The 19,700-nt window shown below is 35.1% G+C and overlaps 1 protein-coding gene across 1 annotated transcript in view; it reads right to left on the bottom strand.

Annotated features, from left to right (window-relative positions):
* Positions 1 to 217: 217 nt before the first annotated feature.
* SGCZ (sarcoglycan zeta) overlaps positions 218 to 19,700 on the bottom strand; it is a 386,465-nt gene continuing 366,982 nt past the window's right edge. The window contains exons 7-8 of the mRNA XM_041402877.1: positions 12,455 to 12,578; positions 218 to 442 (exon numbers count right to left, since the gene is read on the bottom strand). Of these exons, the coding sequence (XP_041258811.1) occupies positions 218 to 442; positions 12,455 to 12,578 (349 nt within the window). The remainder of the gene's footprint in view (positions 443 to 12,454; positions 12,579 to 19,700) is intronic.

Below are 19,700 nucleotides of genomic sequence, written 5' to 3'. Positions count from 1 at the left end.
AATACACTGTTTTCTGGATATCTCTCTCCCATCTCTGTGTTGAGTGGCAGCACAAGCCACAAGAGAAGGCAGCGCTGTACTCCTGCTTACAGTGGAAGAAGTTGCTCTGCAGGCCGCTTGGAGCGTCGGACTTGTCACAAGGGAAACCCAACTGAACTGTGAAGCAGAGGGATAGTAACAAAAGGCTATTCTGGTGTGAGGATAAAACGGAGTCATTCTAGCTCCACAAGCAGATGTTGCTACTGGATTGACATGTGGAGCCTGCTCCTGCTGGGGACAGGTAAAGTTTACCACTGGGACAGGCGCAGAGCTCATAGATAGTCTGGCGAGGAGCTGAAGAGCTGGGTGAGGAGGAGGAGGAGGAGAAGGAGGAGGAGGAGGAGGATGAAAAGGACCCCACTGGTAGATTTCCCAGGCGGATTGTATCTGCATTTAAAAATATCTAAAAAGAGACAGGAAAAAAAGAAATACATAAATTTCTATCAACAGTGAGACATATTTTAAAGAAGTGCTTTGAAGCAGCTGTGATTTTTTGAAAAATATTTAAAATTTTAGAAATATTTTATTAGAAGTATTACAAATATATATTAGTAATTACTCTTTTTAGAAGTAAAAAAGCTGTCAGCATTTATTGTTTTTCATCTCTGTATAGTCATTTCTGCATTAATAGTCATTATGACAATATATGCAATTACTTCATATGCATACATATATATACTTAATATGTTAATTCAGGTACAAATATTATTATACAAAACCAGACAATATTCTTGAGCAGGTGGAATTTTCACTTGTACAATTTATGATTAACACTTATTCATTCATAGCAGCAGCATATACTTGCTCTGGCAGAATTTGTATATTAATAAGTGTGAAGTGATATTAAAGCACATTCCCCAGTGTGTTCCTGTAAGCAGTTGAAAATATGTGCTGAACTGTGCTAAATTGTAGGGGCTTAAGAATAGCTACTTCCAGAGAATAACTAAATGAGGTTACAAAGACATATGCACAAAATAAAGAGCTCTTTTGACCTAAATTAAGAGGAGGAAAGATTTCAGGTTAAAGTCTTATTAAAAAGGCCATCAAGATATTCCCATTTGTTTTTGAACATCGAGTATTATTAAAAAACATTGTGTTTTCTTTCAATCTACCATTGGAAATAACAGGAGTCAGTATGAAACTATAGGTACCAGTAACATTAATTAATTTCTGTTGAGTTCTCCAGTACTTATACTTACATCTGCAGAAAACTGCATGTCTTCTACTGATTCAAACAGATGAGTGTCCAGCTGGTCAGAATTTATTTTTTATTTATGGAAAGAATAAATACGAGCTAAAGTAAAATCAGTCATTGTCTCAGGAGTAGACTAAGAACTTCTAGAAGACAGGTAACAAATCAAAATTACATTAAGCTCTGGAGGTGACACTTGAAGATTAGGAAAAGGTGAATTCCTTAAATACATGCTAGGGTTTTTATAGGTATCTAAAATCAATGAAGTCAACTTGACGTCATTGTACCACAATGTTCATAGTACATGTAAAGAACCTAAAGTAATATGGAAAGTATTGCTTTTTTTAATTCTGTAGGAGATAAGTATTATTTTATGATAAAATAAGTTGTATATGGCAGCAAAGCAGTGCAGAAGCACTACTGAGCTCCTGCTATAGAGAAGTCAGGAATAGCAGGCTGGGAAAAAAATAGTGTCTGGATAAAATTCCATACAGGAATTGATGCATATTCATGTTTCCATCCTTAACAGAAGCATTATAAATGACTGGAATTATTGAAAGTAATGTAGTCTGAAAGTAGCCCCAAACACTACAACGCCCCATCACTGTAAGCTCTCCAGCTCCCACAGTAATCATACTGTCGTGGGAGGAAATACTCACCAAAAGGGACAGAAAGGGAGAATCTCAGAGGCAAAGGTGACATCTGCATGTCACAATGCCTGCCTTAATTCACATCATGACTGATAGAGGAAGAGATCACAAAACTAAAATGTAGCAAATTATTTTGTTCTGTAACTTATACAACAAAGGAATGATTTATTTAGACACACACATATACACAATGTTGCTTGGAAAATCCAGTATTACAGACCTGAGACAATTAGTAGTCACCACCCCTGGAGAAATAGTTTTTATGTAAGAAATGTGGATGGTGTTGGGAACACTTTAATAATGTTCTGCTAGAATTACAACTGAAAAAAAAAAAAAGATTACACATGTTAAAACATTCTGCTCAGCTAAGAGTAAATGTGAAAGTAACTATAGCAAATATAATGCAAAACCAAAATAACAGATGGGGAAAAAGAGTTTAATAACAAACTAGAAACTAGGAACTGGTAAAATGTGGGAAGGAAACAAAGGACACTATAATGAATGGAGTGACAAGTAATTAAAAGTATTCTTTCACTTCTCATAACAAGAAAAAACAAATGGTAATAGATCCATTATTAAAGTAGTAACAGTAGAGTTATCAATAGCACTGCATAAAAATCCAGTAGCATTTAACAATGCAAGGTCTATGTAAGTATATCTTTTGTACTAAATAATGCTCGGCATAGTTCTGTACTTGGAGAAAGATCAAAAATTGATGTCAGAACATGACTGTGATAAAATACTTTCAATTTCAACAGTAATTCAGCAGGATATTAAACTGGAGCCAGTAATGTCACATACTTTTAATCAGCAGTTTTTGATAACTTTTAACAAATAGAGCTTAAAAAAAAAAAAGTGACCTTTTGGACTTTTAGTACTGACTTTCAGTAAGCCTTGTGGACTTTTAATATGGAGTTTCAGTAAGCCTTGTGCCATGGTTTAACCTCAGCCAGCAGCCATGTGCCACACAGCCACTCCCTCATTCACTCCCCCACCAGAAAGATCAGGAAGAGGCTGGAAGGATAGAAGCTGGAAAACTCATGTATTGAGATAAAGACAGTTTAACAGGGAAAGCTATGCACACAACCAAAGCAAAATAAGGAATGAATTCACTGTTTCCCATGGGCAGGCAGATGTTCAGCTATCTCCAGGAGAGAAGGGCCCCATCATGTATAATGATGACTTGGGAAACACAAACATCAGCACTCCAAAGGCCCTTCCCCTTATTTCCTCATCCCCCAGGAGCTTTATATAGAAAGCCTGATGTCAGAGAGCATGGAATGTCCCTTTGGTCAGTTGAGGTCACCTGCCCTGACTGTGTCCCCTCCCAGCTTCCCATGCACCCCCAGTCTCCTCCCCAGAATGGCAGTATGAAAAGCAGAAAAATCCTTGGGTCTGTTTAAGCCCTGCTCAGCAATAACAAAAACATCTCTACATTATCAACCTTGTGTTCAGCACAAATCCAAAACACATCCCATACCAGCCACTGAAGAAAATAAGCACTGTCCCAGCCAAAACCAGCACACCTTGATATACTTGGAATACCAAAGAAGAAAAGAAGAAGACTATTTCTATGGACGCTGGAGACATTAGACTATCATATATGCAATAATAAAAAGCATTTCAAAATTAAATATATGCATGTAAGGCAGTCCACCAAAATATGGGATGAGCTCTTTATACTTTTGGCAGATTATGTGACTGGCCATTTTAACAGCTTAGCTGCAGTCATGATGAGGAAGGTTCATGAGAAATCTGTAGTACAAAATTAAATGGGTTCTAAAAGGCATGTTTTGATTCAAACAAAAATTAACTCAAAAGATCAGAAAGCCTATGTGTCAGAGATCTGGAGTTAAATCTTTTGAACTTTATTCTATTATTTGCTGTGAGCTCAATAATTTTTCTGTTTGTGTACATCAGGACAGCTGCACTTTTACAATCTCTCATTGCAGGTGTTCTGTAGTGTACTGCTCCAAGACTTTAATCCAGAGCACGTTACTCTGGTGTGCATTACAAAACAATGTAGCTCAGTTATTTTTCTCATTAAATGAAATTATCTTTAATAAGCATAGCTGTGCAGGCTTTTCCACTGGTACTTATAAACTTCACACTGTAATGTACAACAATCCAGGTTTATCTGGTATCCTAATCCTGCATGGTAGCTACCCAGTCCTGTCCCAGCATACATCCCAGAGCATCTGGTCAGCAATGTGGGTACTAGGATATGGTGTCTGAGAAAAATTGGACTGCCTTCTTGAGAGGGTGATATCTGCTGCAGTGAGTCCAATTTAAACCCATCCCTATAACTACACCCTGGTGAGGCCTGTGTTGAAGAGGATTAATAAAGATGGTTTAAAGCCAGTATTAAAATCTACCTTGTACATATGCTGTCAGGGTTATAATGAAGGATGAAATTTAGAGATGCAACATTGCTATCTATTAGTTAAGCAGGAATCCAAATATACTATCAAAGTATCCCAACATATTAGGAATTTCAGTGTACATATTTGAGGATTTATGTTTTCTGTCCTCTGATCTGCTAAAAACTGAAATTCATGTCTGAAAAGTCCTCCAACACCAGCAAAACTTAAACTACTTACTGCTTTATGCTTGATGTTATCAGGTGTTTTAAGAGAAGGGAAGAAGTGTCAAGACAAAAAATTAAACAGTATGATGTTTCTAGGGAACACTGCTGCTAGATGAGAGTAGTTAATGTGTACATGGTCTTTCTCTAATCTGTTTTGCTGTGAGAGGTATGAGATAAGCCATTTAATACCTCACATGCATCAAGGCAATGCAGGGCAGTCATACTCTTTCTGAGTCTCACTCCTCAGAAGACAAATAGGCACAAAAAAACCCAAAGCCTTCACTAATTCCTCAAACACTGTGGGAGACTGCCTGGCAGATTGCAAGATGGAAAAGGCAGCTGCTACTCAGAGAAATGTTATTTCATGGAGAGCAGAATGCTGAGTAGCATCATGCTCTCTAAATACTTAAGGTTTAGAAATCCCAGAGCATTGCTTTGTCATGTGCATCTTAGTACAGGGAAAAATACACTAGTTCTATATGGTTTAAAAGTAGATCCAATTTCTGACTAATTAAGGAATCAAACTGAATCAGCCTAGTGATAAGAATGAAAAAATGGTACTCTTTTTATATACACTTTTTGTTAATGAAGATCTGCCATTCACGTGCTCATCAGACCATATTGTTAATCTGAATATTGAGAGGGAAAGGGAGAGGAGGGCAAACCAGAAAACATAGATTATCTACAAAACAAAGAACTAACTTGAAGGAGCAAACTTTCAGTGGGAAATATGTAGGCATGAGGTAAAAAAAACCAAATACTTGTAAAAGCCTTAAATACAGAGATATGAACCTGTCATGTATAAAATTCTCCAGTGGGTCTTAGTCAAGACAGCAAATGACAGTTTAAGTTGATACAGCCAGATTAAAAATTTAGGATTTATAGACAATGAAGAATTTTCTGTATCCATGTACTCTTCAATTAAACAGGCAATTCTATAGGGCTGCAAAGGCATATTTCAGGTCTAAAGTAGATAAGAAATGGCAGGAAACTGGAGGAAGCGTGGAAAAAAGAAGGAAATCTGATTAACTGGTGTTAATCAACCAGTATGAGAAGACACTGTAGTGATGCCTCACTAAATAAACTTTTTGGATTTCCTTAAATATTCAATTATTCTGAATTACATGAATGCAAGGTTTGGTCTTAATCTCTTTGCTATTCTGCATAGGCTATTGGAAGCATACTACAAAAAAGATTATACAGATCAGGTCACTAGATTGAACCATATAATTTTCATAAACTGATGTGTTTCAATATTCAAGGTTAAGGTGAACTATAGCTTAAATTGAAGTACTTTAGTTTGCATGGACCATTTATTCTAACACTTATCTGTGGCTTTCATTAAATCTAAATGACAGTTCTGAGAAAAGGAACAAAAAATCATAATGAAAAATTAAAATATTAAGTTGATAGCACATACACTGGAAAATTTAAACACATGGCTGCACAGTATCTGGAACCATATTGGTCATAATGATTAATAGTTTTGAGGAACAGCTAAACAGTGAAATTAATGTAATAACTGAGATAAAACTGAATATACTAAACATTCAGAGAAGACCAAATTATCTAGTACAAACTGTGTACTGAAAATGTATTCTCTACAGTGCTAGGATCAGTTGACAAATGAGACCTTCAGGCCTAAGGGTGGCCTGGTGTGGTGAAAGTTCTCTTTCTGAAGATTATACCTGGTACACCTGAGCACAGCCACTGTGGCAGCACTGCTCCCGTTCCCATCTCCATGGTACGGCTACAATTACTGACAATGGAAAGGGATTCAAAAAAGAACATATCCATAAGTTAAAAATAACACTGTACATTAGTGAATTGTACAGTTCATTCTTGAGTGGAAGAATTTATGTTTTGACTCATCAGTACCAAAGAGATGTTTGTGAGGGTAAGGTTTCATTTTAAGTACAAATTTTTGTAAATTTAGTAGACAAAAGTATATATTGGTACTTCTGAGTTATAACCCCAATACAATATGTGGGTGCCTACTGAAGAAAGACACTTTCTGGTGTATTTCTTCTTTCTGTTACAGAAATAATTTTCAGTCCTTGCAAATTCATTCAGTCTTGGACAGATGTGACTTCTTTGTCATTTATGCACACAATCCAGAAAAGAAAATGTACTTGGAATATTTGTGCTTAATTTACAGAATACAAAAACTTAATTACCATTTAAATAATAATTAGATTAAAAGGTATATTGTATTAAAAGATATATAATAAATTATTCATTGTCACTTTTACCTTTCTAATAAAATTTCTTATGGAGTGAATCTTGAAAATTTAGCCATGAAAAAGCATTTTAAATATGGGTGTTGTCAGTTAAATTTCTTTGCTTTTGTATTTTTGATTGTGAACTGGTACATACAAGAACAGTGGGTTTTTTTCTATAAATAAATTAACATGAATAACTGGTTTGAAAATGAAAGGGTTTTTTTTTTTTTTAATAATATGCATTTGATTTTAAGTATCTGTCAAAACACCCTAACAGAATTTTTTTAAACCTACAATTAAAAAAATACAGAAAAAAATTCCCTTCATTTTCACTAATCTCTTTCTTCACAGACAACAGGAAGAAGTCAACTGCTTAATACCATGAAAAAGGCTTTGAAAACAAAATGCATCACATGTATTAGATAATTGTTGGTGAATAAACAGTGACTCTGTGCTCTAGAACCTGCCATTGCTTATTTATTGAACTCAATTCATGCAAAAAATAATTTAATTTTTTCGCATACATTTAATCTCAGACTAACATAACTTGGTTGAATTGAACTCATCTGTGAAGTGTTTTTGTCTTTGATCAACCATTCCTCCATAGTTATGGCAAGCAGCATGTACAACAATTTCAGTGTATCTATTTAATTTAAAAAGTCCTGTTTCTTTTTTATTTTCTGTTTCAGAAAACAAAAACCATCCACAAAAATGCCACCAAATGCTTTAAAATGGTATAGTTACTTGAGCTCACAAGTGAAGATTACTACAGTTTTATTAAATATTAATAAATCTTAATTATTAATCTCTGTGTAAAATGCATCTCCTGGATTTAGAATTGGATAGGATTATAGATCAAATGTTAGTACTATATGCATTTATTAGGCTCTACAAAATAGTATTGTCTGTGTGTTTCATTAAATGTGCTGTGCTAAAACAGTAAATATAAACTTGGCCTCTTGTCTGCCACACTGATTTTGAGTAAACTTTGTCTGTTAAAGAATATTGCTCATTTTTAATGTGACAGCTATAAGCCTTACCATGATGAGGGATCAGCTTCATTATGACAGAAACAACAAAATATACTCTACAAATGATACTATGATAGACTGTAATTTGACAGGGAAATACAAGGGCATAAAGAGGTAAATAGGAAAAAGGTCATAGACAAGGTGATTAATATGAATACATTTATTAAAATGAGAAGCCTCTGTACATCTTTCTCCTTTTATTGACTTCATCTTTGACACTCAACCGGATGCAATGAAAGTGCAGAGCATAGCTTGCATAGAAGCTCCTTGGAAAGACACATAGCAGCTGCTCAAGGCTCCTGAGAGCTGAGCTGCTTAGCAGCCTTCTGCTTCAGAGGCTGATGCAGCCAGTACCGCAGAGTGCTGTGCAGCCCTTCAGAAGGGCCTCAGCAGGCTGGAGAGATGGGCAGAGAGGAAATTCAGGGAAGACAAGTACAGGGTCCTGCATCTGGGGAGGAGTGACCCCAAACACCAGCACACAGGCTGGGGACTGACCTGCTGGAAAGCAGCTGTCCAGGGAAGGACCTGAGGGTTCTGGTGGCCAGCAAACTGTCCAGGAGCCAGCAGTGTGCCCGTGCAGATGGGAAGGCCAGTGGTGTCCTGGGGTGCATTGGGAAGAGCATTGCCAGCAGGCTGAGGGAGGTGATCCTGCCCCTCTGCTCAGCCCTGGTGAGGCCACATCAGGAGTGCTGTGCCCAGCTCTGGGCTCCTCAGGGCAAGAGAGACACAGAGCTCCTGGAGCAGGTCCAGTGGAGGGCAGCAAAGATGAGTAAGGGATTGGAGCATCTCTTGTGAGGAAAGGCTGAGGGAGCTGGGCCTGTTCAAATTCAAGAACAGATATCTAGGTGGGGACCTCATCAATATCTATGAGTATCTGCATGAAGGGATGATCTCAGAGAATGGATCCAGGATCTTCTTTGTGGTGCCAAGCAACAGGTTAAGAGGCAATGGGCAGAAACTCTTTCACAGAAAGTTCCATCTAAATATGAGAAGGAACTTTACTGTGTGGGTGACTGAACACTGTCACAGATTGCCCAGAAAAGCTGTGGATTCTCCCTCACTGGAGATATTCAGGAACCATCTGGACACAATCCTATGTGCTCTAGAATGACCCAGCTTGAGCAGGGAAGTGAGACCGAATGACCCATTGTGGTGCTCTTCCAACTTGACCCATTCTGTGATTCTGGATGGTCAAAAGTATTACAATTAGTTGTTAGGCCAGTGAGTGGACACCATCAAATAGACCTTTCAGCTTGCTATCTTTACACAATTAAGAGTTTCAGGTTGAATCTGAATGTTTTTATGTTTTTATGTCTAGTAAAATCAAGTATCTACAGAATTCAAAATTGATTTGTGCTTTTGCATTACACTTTTATTTGAAAAAGCAGTCATTGTGCTGAATTTCCAGACAAGAAATCATCTTTTTCTTCTTATGTGAATGAGTGGATTCAGCTGTAGCCTGAAGCTTCACATTTCACATTCCTTGTAAATGATTGCTGCTTTAAACCATTGGTTATGGTTTATTTATAGAATAATATATAGTTCACAATTAAATGCCAAGTTATAATTGAATCAAAGAATTCTGCTGATGCCTCGGCTCACAAGGGTGCAGCTCAACAGCTTTAGAAAGGGCAGCAGAATCTGAATCTAAATTACAGCCCCCAGTATTCAGTCTGGGATCACACACTATGATGCGTAATAGGGCTAAAAGGATTATTATAATACTGCAGTAAATAAAAAGAAAATGTATCAAACAGCAGAATTCAGGATGCTTGCAAAGGCATTCAGTTTGTGATGTGGGAGGCTAAAGATTATACTGCATAGAAATAAAGCTAGAGGAAAAGTATTTCATAAACACATTTATGTTCTTAAAAATATTCTGAAGTTATTCTTAAATAAAAGGAAAATCTATCTTTCTTAGTCAGTAAATGCATAATGCTCTGTAACATGGCTATAACTGGTTGATTCCAGGTGCCACATAGCCATTTTCTGTCATAAGAGGGCAATAACTTTGCCAGAGAAAGAAAATTCACATATCTTTGATGAGTTTTTGAAAAAGTTTTCAAATAATAAAAAATTAAATTTTGCTAACTAGAATAAAAATCATACAAAAGCTCTTACATGTCCTTCTCATACAAATTGTCTTATCTTGAAAATGGTTCACAGATCCAATTCACAAAGGCAACACTAATTTATTTGTAGAGGAAACATGACTTATAAGGCATTAAATTCTTAGGCTAAAATGACTTTTTTAATACAGATACTTTGTCATTTTAGAATGTGTTTTTTAAAAAATGAATAATGATAAAACCTTTAAGCATTTTTTTATACTGTCTGCTAATTTGGTTTGTCTGTTGGGCTGTAAGCAGGAAAAGCAATCAATATTTTGTTGTGTAGATATTTAATCCATCGAATGTTTACCCTGGTTCCTCACACCAGGCTGTAATTAGTCCAGCAATTCCTTAACATGACCATAGTAACTTTGCACAGCAGCTAATGCTCTTGTGCCTGTCATATGCCTTCCTAAGTGTTTCTGCATTTTCCTCTAACCCTCTCCAGTGGAAGAGATTAAACAGTGGACTGTAGAAGCATTGGTCAGACCGCAGGGTAGAATTTCTCTGTGGATTTTGGCTACAGTCCATTTCAGATCTTGTTGAAATTGCAAACATTCAAGACTTTGAACTTTGTCAGATGTATATTTATTGAACACTTCATTGGGAAAGAGTGGAAAAAGGTTGGTAATTTGTTTTCTGATAATTTTCAATCTAACATCTATATAGGAAATTGTAGATGTGCAAAGTCCTATCACACAGAGAAAATAATGATTTTTAATGAGAAGGTCAGAAAAGTCAGCTTTTCACTGGCATTTTTTTTTACTAGAAAACACTTAATACTGAATTGCAATCCAGTTCTGAATAATACATAATATAAGAATTATATCTTTTTCTCGGATTCCCATTGTCAAAGTACAACTGAGGCCATAGGACATTGTTTCCAAAACTACCTTTCCAACAAGGTATAGTAAATATTTTGGAAAAACGAGAAGCCATGCAATTAAATTGCAATGTTGATCTAGAGAAAAAAACCTAATGGATCCACAGATAAAATATTTGTGTAAAGAGGTGCATGATGCAAAACAAAGACAATATAGAAACAAGCATTGGTTAAAGAATAATGGGAGAGTAAGGAATGGTAACAGTATTTCTGTTGGCTTATCTTAACTTTAATTTTAATTCAAGTTTTACTTTTCCCTTCCAGCAATATGAAGGGAAAGAACAAAGAAATACATTCTATTTGTAAAATTTATGTTCATAAATTTGGGAAACACAATAGATTTTACCAGGTAGGGATTTATGTATGGGAAAACAAGACAGCTTACTGGAAACTCTAGACTCAAAAATACCCACAGAAAGGACAATGATGAGGTAGGACAATATTTACTATTAAAAGAGGATTAGATTTTTTACTTCTATCTCAGCAATGTTAGGAAAGAGCAAGAGAGGCGGTAAGTAAAGATGAGAGACTGGGGGAAGAGCTGATTTTGGAGAAACTCAAAAATAAGGTGGGGCATGTGGTATACAAAGATTTGAGACTCTGAATTAGGGAAACATAGTGCTGGACAAATATTTGCATCAATAAAAAAATGTTATCAAAATAGGCTTTTGATGCAATATATTGGCCAAATTGTTCCTGGCTGCGCTGTAATGCAGAGTTTGCATTCCAGGGGACTATCTGCCACAGATGTGAATGTTGGTTTTGTTTGGTTTTGCTTATGTTGGATAGTGTGTAAAACATCTAGAAACATTTGGTAGAGAATACAAAACACAAACACAAAAGAAAACATTTCTAAAGATCTGCATTCACAATGAGATATTTACATTATGGATTTCCAAAAATGCTGCACTGTAGCAAGCCCCTCTGAGAACAGTTTGAAAATTTATCAGTTTCTCCAAAGTGCCTAATAGAAATGTGAGAGCTCTTGATAGCCTTCAACGAGATCTTAGCTTTTTTTTTTTAAGTTATAGCATTTTATGGTCTAAAGATGAAAGGACTCCCATACCAGCAATCTTTCATGCATTTCTGCAATGCATAGATTGCTATCCCAACAAGAGACACAATTTTGAATCATTTGCCTGTGTTCACACAGGTTTAAACACAATGAATCTTTACTAAAGTCTTTTTATGTCAACCTTATTTATCAATGATCTCTGAAGCAAGACACTAATGAAATAGGAGAGAACATATAATGGAAGTACTCTGTGTCTCTTACAGAGGTAGTAAAAGACTAAGGAGCTAAACCACAGGTAGAGCACACTTGTTAAACCTCTTAATCATGGTTTAATGGTGCATTAATCTAAATTAATCCAAACGTCTCTGTTTTATTTTGACAGATTAATCCAAGTTATTTCTTTACCAGTATCACTTAACAAATTCTGTTCCAGGGAAGCTTTTTCTTTCACTCTTAATTTACAAGCAATTCTGATATGTATTAGCTAGGCTTATTTTCAGTGTGAATGAAACTCAATATTTCAAATATTCTAAAATATTTTCAAATATTTCTAAGAAAGGAAATAAGTATTAATAGTTGAACAAGCTAAACCAAAATTACTTTAACAAAGGCAAATGCAGAACACTTTTCATGCTGTTTACCTTGCTGCTGGATAAACCCTCCTCACATTGTTTGTGTTATTCTGGGCAAAGCTGTAGAGCATTTCTCTGCTGATTGAACCTACCTCCCCTTCTGTGGACTGTAAGTGCAGTTCTTTCCTACAAGTAGCCTTTAAGTCTCCTGCAGCTGCATTGACTTGCACTCCCCTGGGTGCTTCCATCACCAAAGATCTAGTAGGAGATTCAAGTCTGAAAGACAAAAACAATCACTGAGAAAAAAATACACTGAATTTAACCACCAAAAACTCCCCAGCCTCAAAACCCATGATGCAGGTACATATTAACATATTTTGAAAGGTAATAAAGGAAAACCAGATTATATGTGTGATTCTGTGACTGCCTTTTATGACACAGAGGAAGAAAAATGTTAAGCATTTAAGAATATACTGATATAAACTTATCTGCTTAGTGATGCTTTCTGGGACTAGCACTTAATGCATCCAACTGTACTAATACTGAAATATAGGTGCTTGAGAATCTGCACATCTCTGTTAATGCTTTTGTAATGACAGTTTAATACGAAAATGTTCTTAGTGACTGATGACAAATGTTTAATGAAATAAAGAGAAAACAAAATATTTAAATATTTTAAATGATGTGAAACTGGTTAAAATTACTTTGCCTTGACAGACTCATTCATGTTTTGGGTATGTTTAGCAGATTCATGTATGAAGAGAGGGAAAGAAAATCTGTAATGTTGCTATTTTTTTGGGAGGCATTGTATGGTTTTTCTATTCTCCAAAATACTCATTATGTTCATATAACCCTGTTATAATAGGGTTAAGACACACACCACTGCTTCTTGGTACCTGCTTCTTGGTATCTTTACTCAAAGCAGTTCTTGTTCTACTGTCAGTCTTTCTGCTTCCCACTCCTCTATGCTCAAGATCCTCCATCAGCCTTAAGGCAGAGCTATGATACTTTCTTAGCTGTGCTTTCTCATAGTATTGCAGAGATTTCTCTTGAAAGGGAAGTACCAATGCAAAGATTTTGTAGCTCACATGATCAGTAGGGAAAAAGACAGGATGAAAACTGTACTGAACTAGAAAACAAAAATTCAGATTCTGATTGTGTTCAGTTGTAGACTTATTGCACAGCACATAAGGGAGGGAGACAAAATTTTTTATCTGTTTATAACTTAGTAATATAATGGCAGGACACAGTTCCACTTTACCTGAACAAAGGCTTTTTGTAAGATGAAATATGTTAATGATAAAAATCTCTAGACTGAGTATCTTGAAGAAAACACTGTATTCCCCTGTTCAGCAAAGTGGTCATAGCTATCCAAAAATATAATGAGGTATTAGATGCATAATGAATTTGGTGCAGAAAAGCCAAATAAAGTTTGTCAAGCAATGGAACAAGAGAATTTCAAAGTATTTCAACTGCTGTGTTTTTTAAGTACAGAGAACAGCACTGGATTACCATTTTAAAACCAAAGTGCCACATTTACATGCAAAGAAAGTCACTGAGATGGTGTCTGTGAAACATTTCTGTTTGTTGCATGTCACTGACACTCAGTAGGGAAAGGAAAAAAAAGGAAAAAAAAAAAAAAAAAGAAGAAAAGAAAAGCATTTATTCAGCAAACAAAATGGAACTATTAAAAGCAGGTGTCCAGACAGATAAAAACACAATTTGTAGATACTGATTAAAAAAAAAAATACATGGGATGCATATAGATAGGAGCCATAGAAAAATATCTATGTCTGCTACTGCCTGCTAGGGTATTTTCTTTCTTTCTTTTTTTTTTTTTATGCTTTCTAGGGAGAAGTTGATAGAAGGTTCTGCAGTTCTTTGTACTGGAGAAGAATCTAAATATCATGAATTATTTAATGACATTCACAAGTGCTTTTCAGCTTCTGGTTTGTGAACTTCTGATGGCTACAGGACAGCAGAAAAAGAACTTTCAAAATATTTTATAAATTATGTAAATTATAAAGTTTAGAAATTAGGTTTCTGAAAGTACTTCATTGCCTTAATGAGGTTTTACCTTGAACTTAAAAGGAAACTGAATGGTATAAATGTAAAATGATTTTATTCTTCCATTCCATATTTTTCAGCAGCTTATCAGTGTGATTTATAATCTACTTTACAGGAATATTAACATTTATTTCTCTGTGATTTCAGATGCCATTTCAAAATCATAAAGACAAAAGTGATCTTAGCTACATTTATTGCATTGAATTAATGTGTCTTAGCCAAGCCAAAAATATTTCTGGTTTCATAACACCCAAATCCCTCAGACCTAACTAACACTTTTCAGCAGGTGGACAATTAAAATCTGTTTAGGAACATGCATCAAGAAACTATGGCTTTCTTTGAAGAATAAACTTTTGACAGTGTATAGCTTAGAGTTGTTTAGTCTAGTTTCATCACAGTTTTTCACAAAGTACATTAGAGTAAATAACTTTATGTTTGTCTAAAAAGAATATATTTGGCAGTTAATTTCTCAGCTTGAAAAGTTGATAATATCAGACTTCTCCACACCACGGAGAAGAAAATTTTTAGACAATAGAGATTCTTAGCAGCCTTTGGGAATCAAATAATGTGGTAGAAATGTCAAGGAATGACTAATGATCATCAAGGCAGATTTTAAAACAACACCCATCTATTAGTAAAACTGAATGCCTAAATCTGTTTTACAGTTCTTTTTTTTGTTATTGTTATTCTCTGGCTGATCTGCATCTGAAAAGAGCCTGCAGTATGCTACTGCAAATGAAAAAGTCTATACACATAGATTATTTCCTCAATGTTTTGAGATAAACTCATTGTAACACTCACATTGTAATGCTCATCCCTCCAAGAAAAAGTGTATTATTATAATAGCATATAGAAAATTTGCTTTCCTTTCAGATCTACTGATGGCCTGTCACAGTGGCATTTACATCTATGAGTGAATCCTATTAATAAAATTGATTTTTATTTCCCAAACAACAAACTGCTCTGATGGAGAAGGTAACTACTGCTATTATTAGACAGAAACTACAGAACTGTAGGAAAGACAAAAAGGCTTTTTAAAAGAGTTTTTAACAAATATAATTGGTCAATTTGCTATATGTGATGAAGCAAGATGATCTATCCATGGCAGAGAAGGGCTTTTTCTTTTTAATTATCAGTGGTTAATTTGTGAAAGATGATAAATTTCATAAGATCAAAGCCATATGAATTTGAGCTGAAATAACGAAAGAACTAATGCTAAAAAAGGGAAACTTTTAAAGTATCTCGAATATGTTCCTTTGAAGGTATTAAAATATTTCTCATCAGAAATGCAGAAACATTTTTTCTTCATTTTGTATTTTCTATTTACAAGCCGACCTAGATTGTATTAGAGAAAAATAATTTAAAATGTGAACCGAAAGAAAAGGTTTCCTTCTGGGTTTTAAGCAATATTTTATATTTACCTCCTGCATATCCCTCATACTCACATGGGATATAATTTATCTATGTTAATTTTTTTTTTTTCTGTTGGCTCGTGGAAAGTATTTCTCTAAAACAGACAGAAATAGAAGATTCCCCTGTGCAGAAGCAAATAATTTATTTGCTTTCTCTCTATTTAAACCCTATATCCAAACCATGCTACTTAGTAAAACAACTGACATAAACCTCTACCAATTTAAAATTTCTATTCAAAACAGTGAACTAAAACTATGTCAGCTTGGGATCTCACACATAAAACAGGTACTCATTTCTCCTTTCCTGACATCTTTATATTTGGGGGTCAAGAAATCAACACTTCCCAGTATTTAACTTTTATACACTATGGTCTTGCCAACACATATTGTACCTTTTTCCAGTGAGCATAGGAACCCCGCTAGGAAAAAAGAAAGTTTTGCAAATATAAAAACAATGGAAAGTCTACACATTTACTTGGTAAGCCTTTGTAGGTTTCCATAGATAACAATAATAGTGCCATTGATGTGCTACCTGTAGATCAAGAGTTGTGGCAGACTGCGACTGTGGGTCGGTAAGACACACAAAGAGGAGAAGGAAGGCAAACGGATGTGCCAAATCTCTCTCTATTCCTCCTCCTACTGTTTTATTGTAAGCAAATACCCTCAACACCAAAACCCCAGAGAATGCAGGATCTTCCTCTCCCATGAGTGAAAGGATTTTGTACCAAATTAAAATTAAGAATTTTTTTGAAAATAATTTTGAAAATGTTGTTTTCCAGAAACCTCCAACAATTTAAAATAGACATTTTTTTCTATTTCTGTTATGAAGAGTTGGCTGTCCTGATCTTTAAAGAAAACTATTTAAAGAGTCTTCCAGTGAGACCAAGGGTCCTCAAAGGAGTCCAATGAACACTTATGGTGATAGATAAGATTAGGCTTTCCATTCAGTTAATTTCTTGGAAGTCAGGTTGCAACATAAAGAATAGCCAGTGACTTTTATGATCATGGTAACAAAAAAATCTTAAAGCTTTTTATTAGGACTACTTTTTAACTATTCAAATAGTGGATTCTTGAATAGCTACATTTGACATTAGAGTGGGAATAATATGAAAGTAAAATTATTATTCAATCATTCCAACCTTATTGCTTATACTATTTACAAGGTTATACATATATATATAAAAGTGACTAAAAATATTTTGATACATTTATGTGTATCAAAGTATGAACCTGTTCAAGATGCATATGAATCATTGCCAAAATATTTCTATTTCTCGAAGCCTGTTGTATTTTGATGCTTTTAACAAACTGCTTATATTTTCAGGATAAATTTTTATTATTATTATTGAAAAGCAGGGGTAGATTTGAAAGCCTAAACATTCTTAATATTGTTTACTGATCATCATCTTTTCTTTGTTAAGAAGCAAAATTCTCATATGTTAATGGGAAATGTATTTTTATGTACGTGAAAACCTAATCATGGGCATGATTTGTCTCTCGTTTTTTGACAACACACACAATTCTTAAGTAACAGAGTTAGATAAGTGTTTTTTGAAATTAGTTTTGCCTGAACCAATAAATATTAACCTTTTTTTTTTCTCCCAGTTTCCAATTGTGTAACTCATGGATGATAAAATTAAACAAAGATAAAATTTTCATGACTTAAATCAAAATAGTAGAATGGCATTCAGTACTGCATTTCATGTTATATCCATGCTCTGTATGTCGCTGACTTTGGCATGTGTCAGCATGCTCTTATTGCAACTTCCAAAATTTTCACTAACCTAGAAATTCACTGGCCTCAAATATGAGTTCTAATTGCCCTGTATATGCCACAGATTTAAATCCAATAGGTCTGCATTGTCATAGCAACACCTGAAACCGCTGAATATTTTAATGTTATTTGGCATAGATGATAAATCAGAAAAACAATCTCCCACATAGGGAAATAAAGGATCTCTTCTGAGAATATAAAAAAATACATATTTCTTACTGAGGAGGAATAAAAAGGAACAAAAAGTAATTGAGGAGTTTTTCGGAAGTGTTGTTAAAGGAATAGAAAGAGTTGTAGAAGAAGCATCAAGGAAAAGTGAGAAAGTCTGGAAAAAGCAAATATTTAATGCAAGAGCTTGACGAAAAAAGCAGGTGATGTGAGGAAGGTTAAAGAGAACTCAATGCATTATTGTTTCCTAGCATGGGTGAAGGCATAGCCAGAATAGCTAAGGACAAGAAAGCTATCCCAATCAGAAGTAATATTAAGAAGAAAACAAATGAAAAACATAAGTGGCATCTCAGGTAGTAAAAAATCATGCAGTCATAAGTCATCCAAAACACAAACCTTTGAAATTCAAGAAAATTAGTAGAAATGTGAGGTTCAGAACATGAGCTTTTATTTCTGAGAGAAATACCAAAACAAGCTTGAAAGTCTAAACTTCCAGGCTGTGAGAAAAAGTTCTGGATATAAGACAGTCCAAAACAGTTGCTTAAGGAAAGGTATGAGAAAAGGATTTTTCATAGTCCTGACAACTTAGAGCTACCCCATTCTACCCTAAATATTTCCCTTTGCATTATCTTCCTTATTTTAATTCTAGTTTGAATCCCTTTCCATACATGCCCTGCCTTTCTGCTAAACATTCTTACATGAAGTTGGTCTTTACAGAAATAGCTCCATTACCTGAGTTGTCTTTCAGAATATATTTCCTTAAAATAGAAATCTATCTTGTCAGAAAGAGATTGAAGCAACATGCCCACAGAAAATGCTCAAGTGCTTGTCAAGAGTCAGATCTGAAGACAGAGTGCCTGGGGGAGTCTGAAGAGTCTCAGTTTTGAAAACCATTAGTTTCCTGTGATTAGGAAGTAACAGTCCAGACCACTTGTAATTGTCTAATTATATTTTCTATATTGTTTCTCAAGGGGTCTTAAGCTGATATAAACAGATATATTTTAGCTGAGGCAAACTGTGATATGGCTTGATCCACATTTTGAGAAAACAGCATCTCATGGAAAATTATTCTGCTGAAAATCCTCTGACAGCTCTGCTTCAAGCTCTGCAGATTAAGCATAGAAGATACCTTGGAACAGATTTTCCAATGGCCCATATTTGGATTGTATTCAAAAATTCCAAGAAGAAAATTTAAAAAATCAGTCAATCTTAAAAAAAAAAAGAAGAGAAAAGGTTTGGTGAGTTTACTTTCAGTCACTTTTTAAGGACAACTACCATGTCCAAACTAGAAAGATATTTTTACTTTCTGCAATACAAAATTGAGTAGTAGATTGTGAAGAGGTAAAATAGCTTTTTTAATTCTTTTGGCAGTGAATTCAAACAAACAATAAAATGTGAATTGCAGGATAAGACATGTAAAATCATTCATTCTTTATGGTTTATATCTTTGGAGTTCTCTGTATAATTATAGACATAAGCAATTGGAGCTGTTTGGTAGACTGCAGAACTAATAGTTCTCAGTACTCCCTGTAACTTCTGAGCCTCCTCGTTCTTATATCCAGTCTGCATGAGCTCCAGATCCTTTGTCTGACTCTGACATGGTGCTAAGACAAGAAGCCAAACCATACTTCTGCACTCACAACCACAAAACTGCTGCAAACTCCGTGTACTGCACATGCTGTAGCCTTCATCCGAACATGAAGCAAGATGTTGCAGAAGCTGACGGTATTCTGGAGCCATGTGTATACAAATGGGTAAAGTGACAGCAGGAAATACAGCTACTGTGAGCTGATCTCAGATGGGCACCAGCTTTCAGAAAACACAGAGAAACCTAAAGATCTTCTGCCTTGTGTGAACAGCCTAACTGCTTTACAATCTCTCAGGGACATAAGAGGGGAGAATAGGCACACACAGAGCAAATTTAAGAAGCCTTGTTTTGTTGTGAAAGTGGTTAAACTGTGTCACTGAAAATGGAAA

The sequence above is a fragment of the Onychostruthus taczanowskii genome, unplaced genomic scaffold (assembly GCF_017590055.1).
Source record: "Onychostruthus taczanowskii isolate IOZ18803 unplaced genomic scaffold, ASM1759005v1 scaffold2, whole genome shotgun sequence".
NCBI classification, from domain to species: domain Eukaryota; kingdom Metazoa; phylum Chordata; class Aves; order Passeriformes; family Passeridae; genus Onychostruthus; species Onychostruthus taczanowskii.
This window is presented reverse-complemented; position numbering and strand designations above follow the sequence as displayed.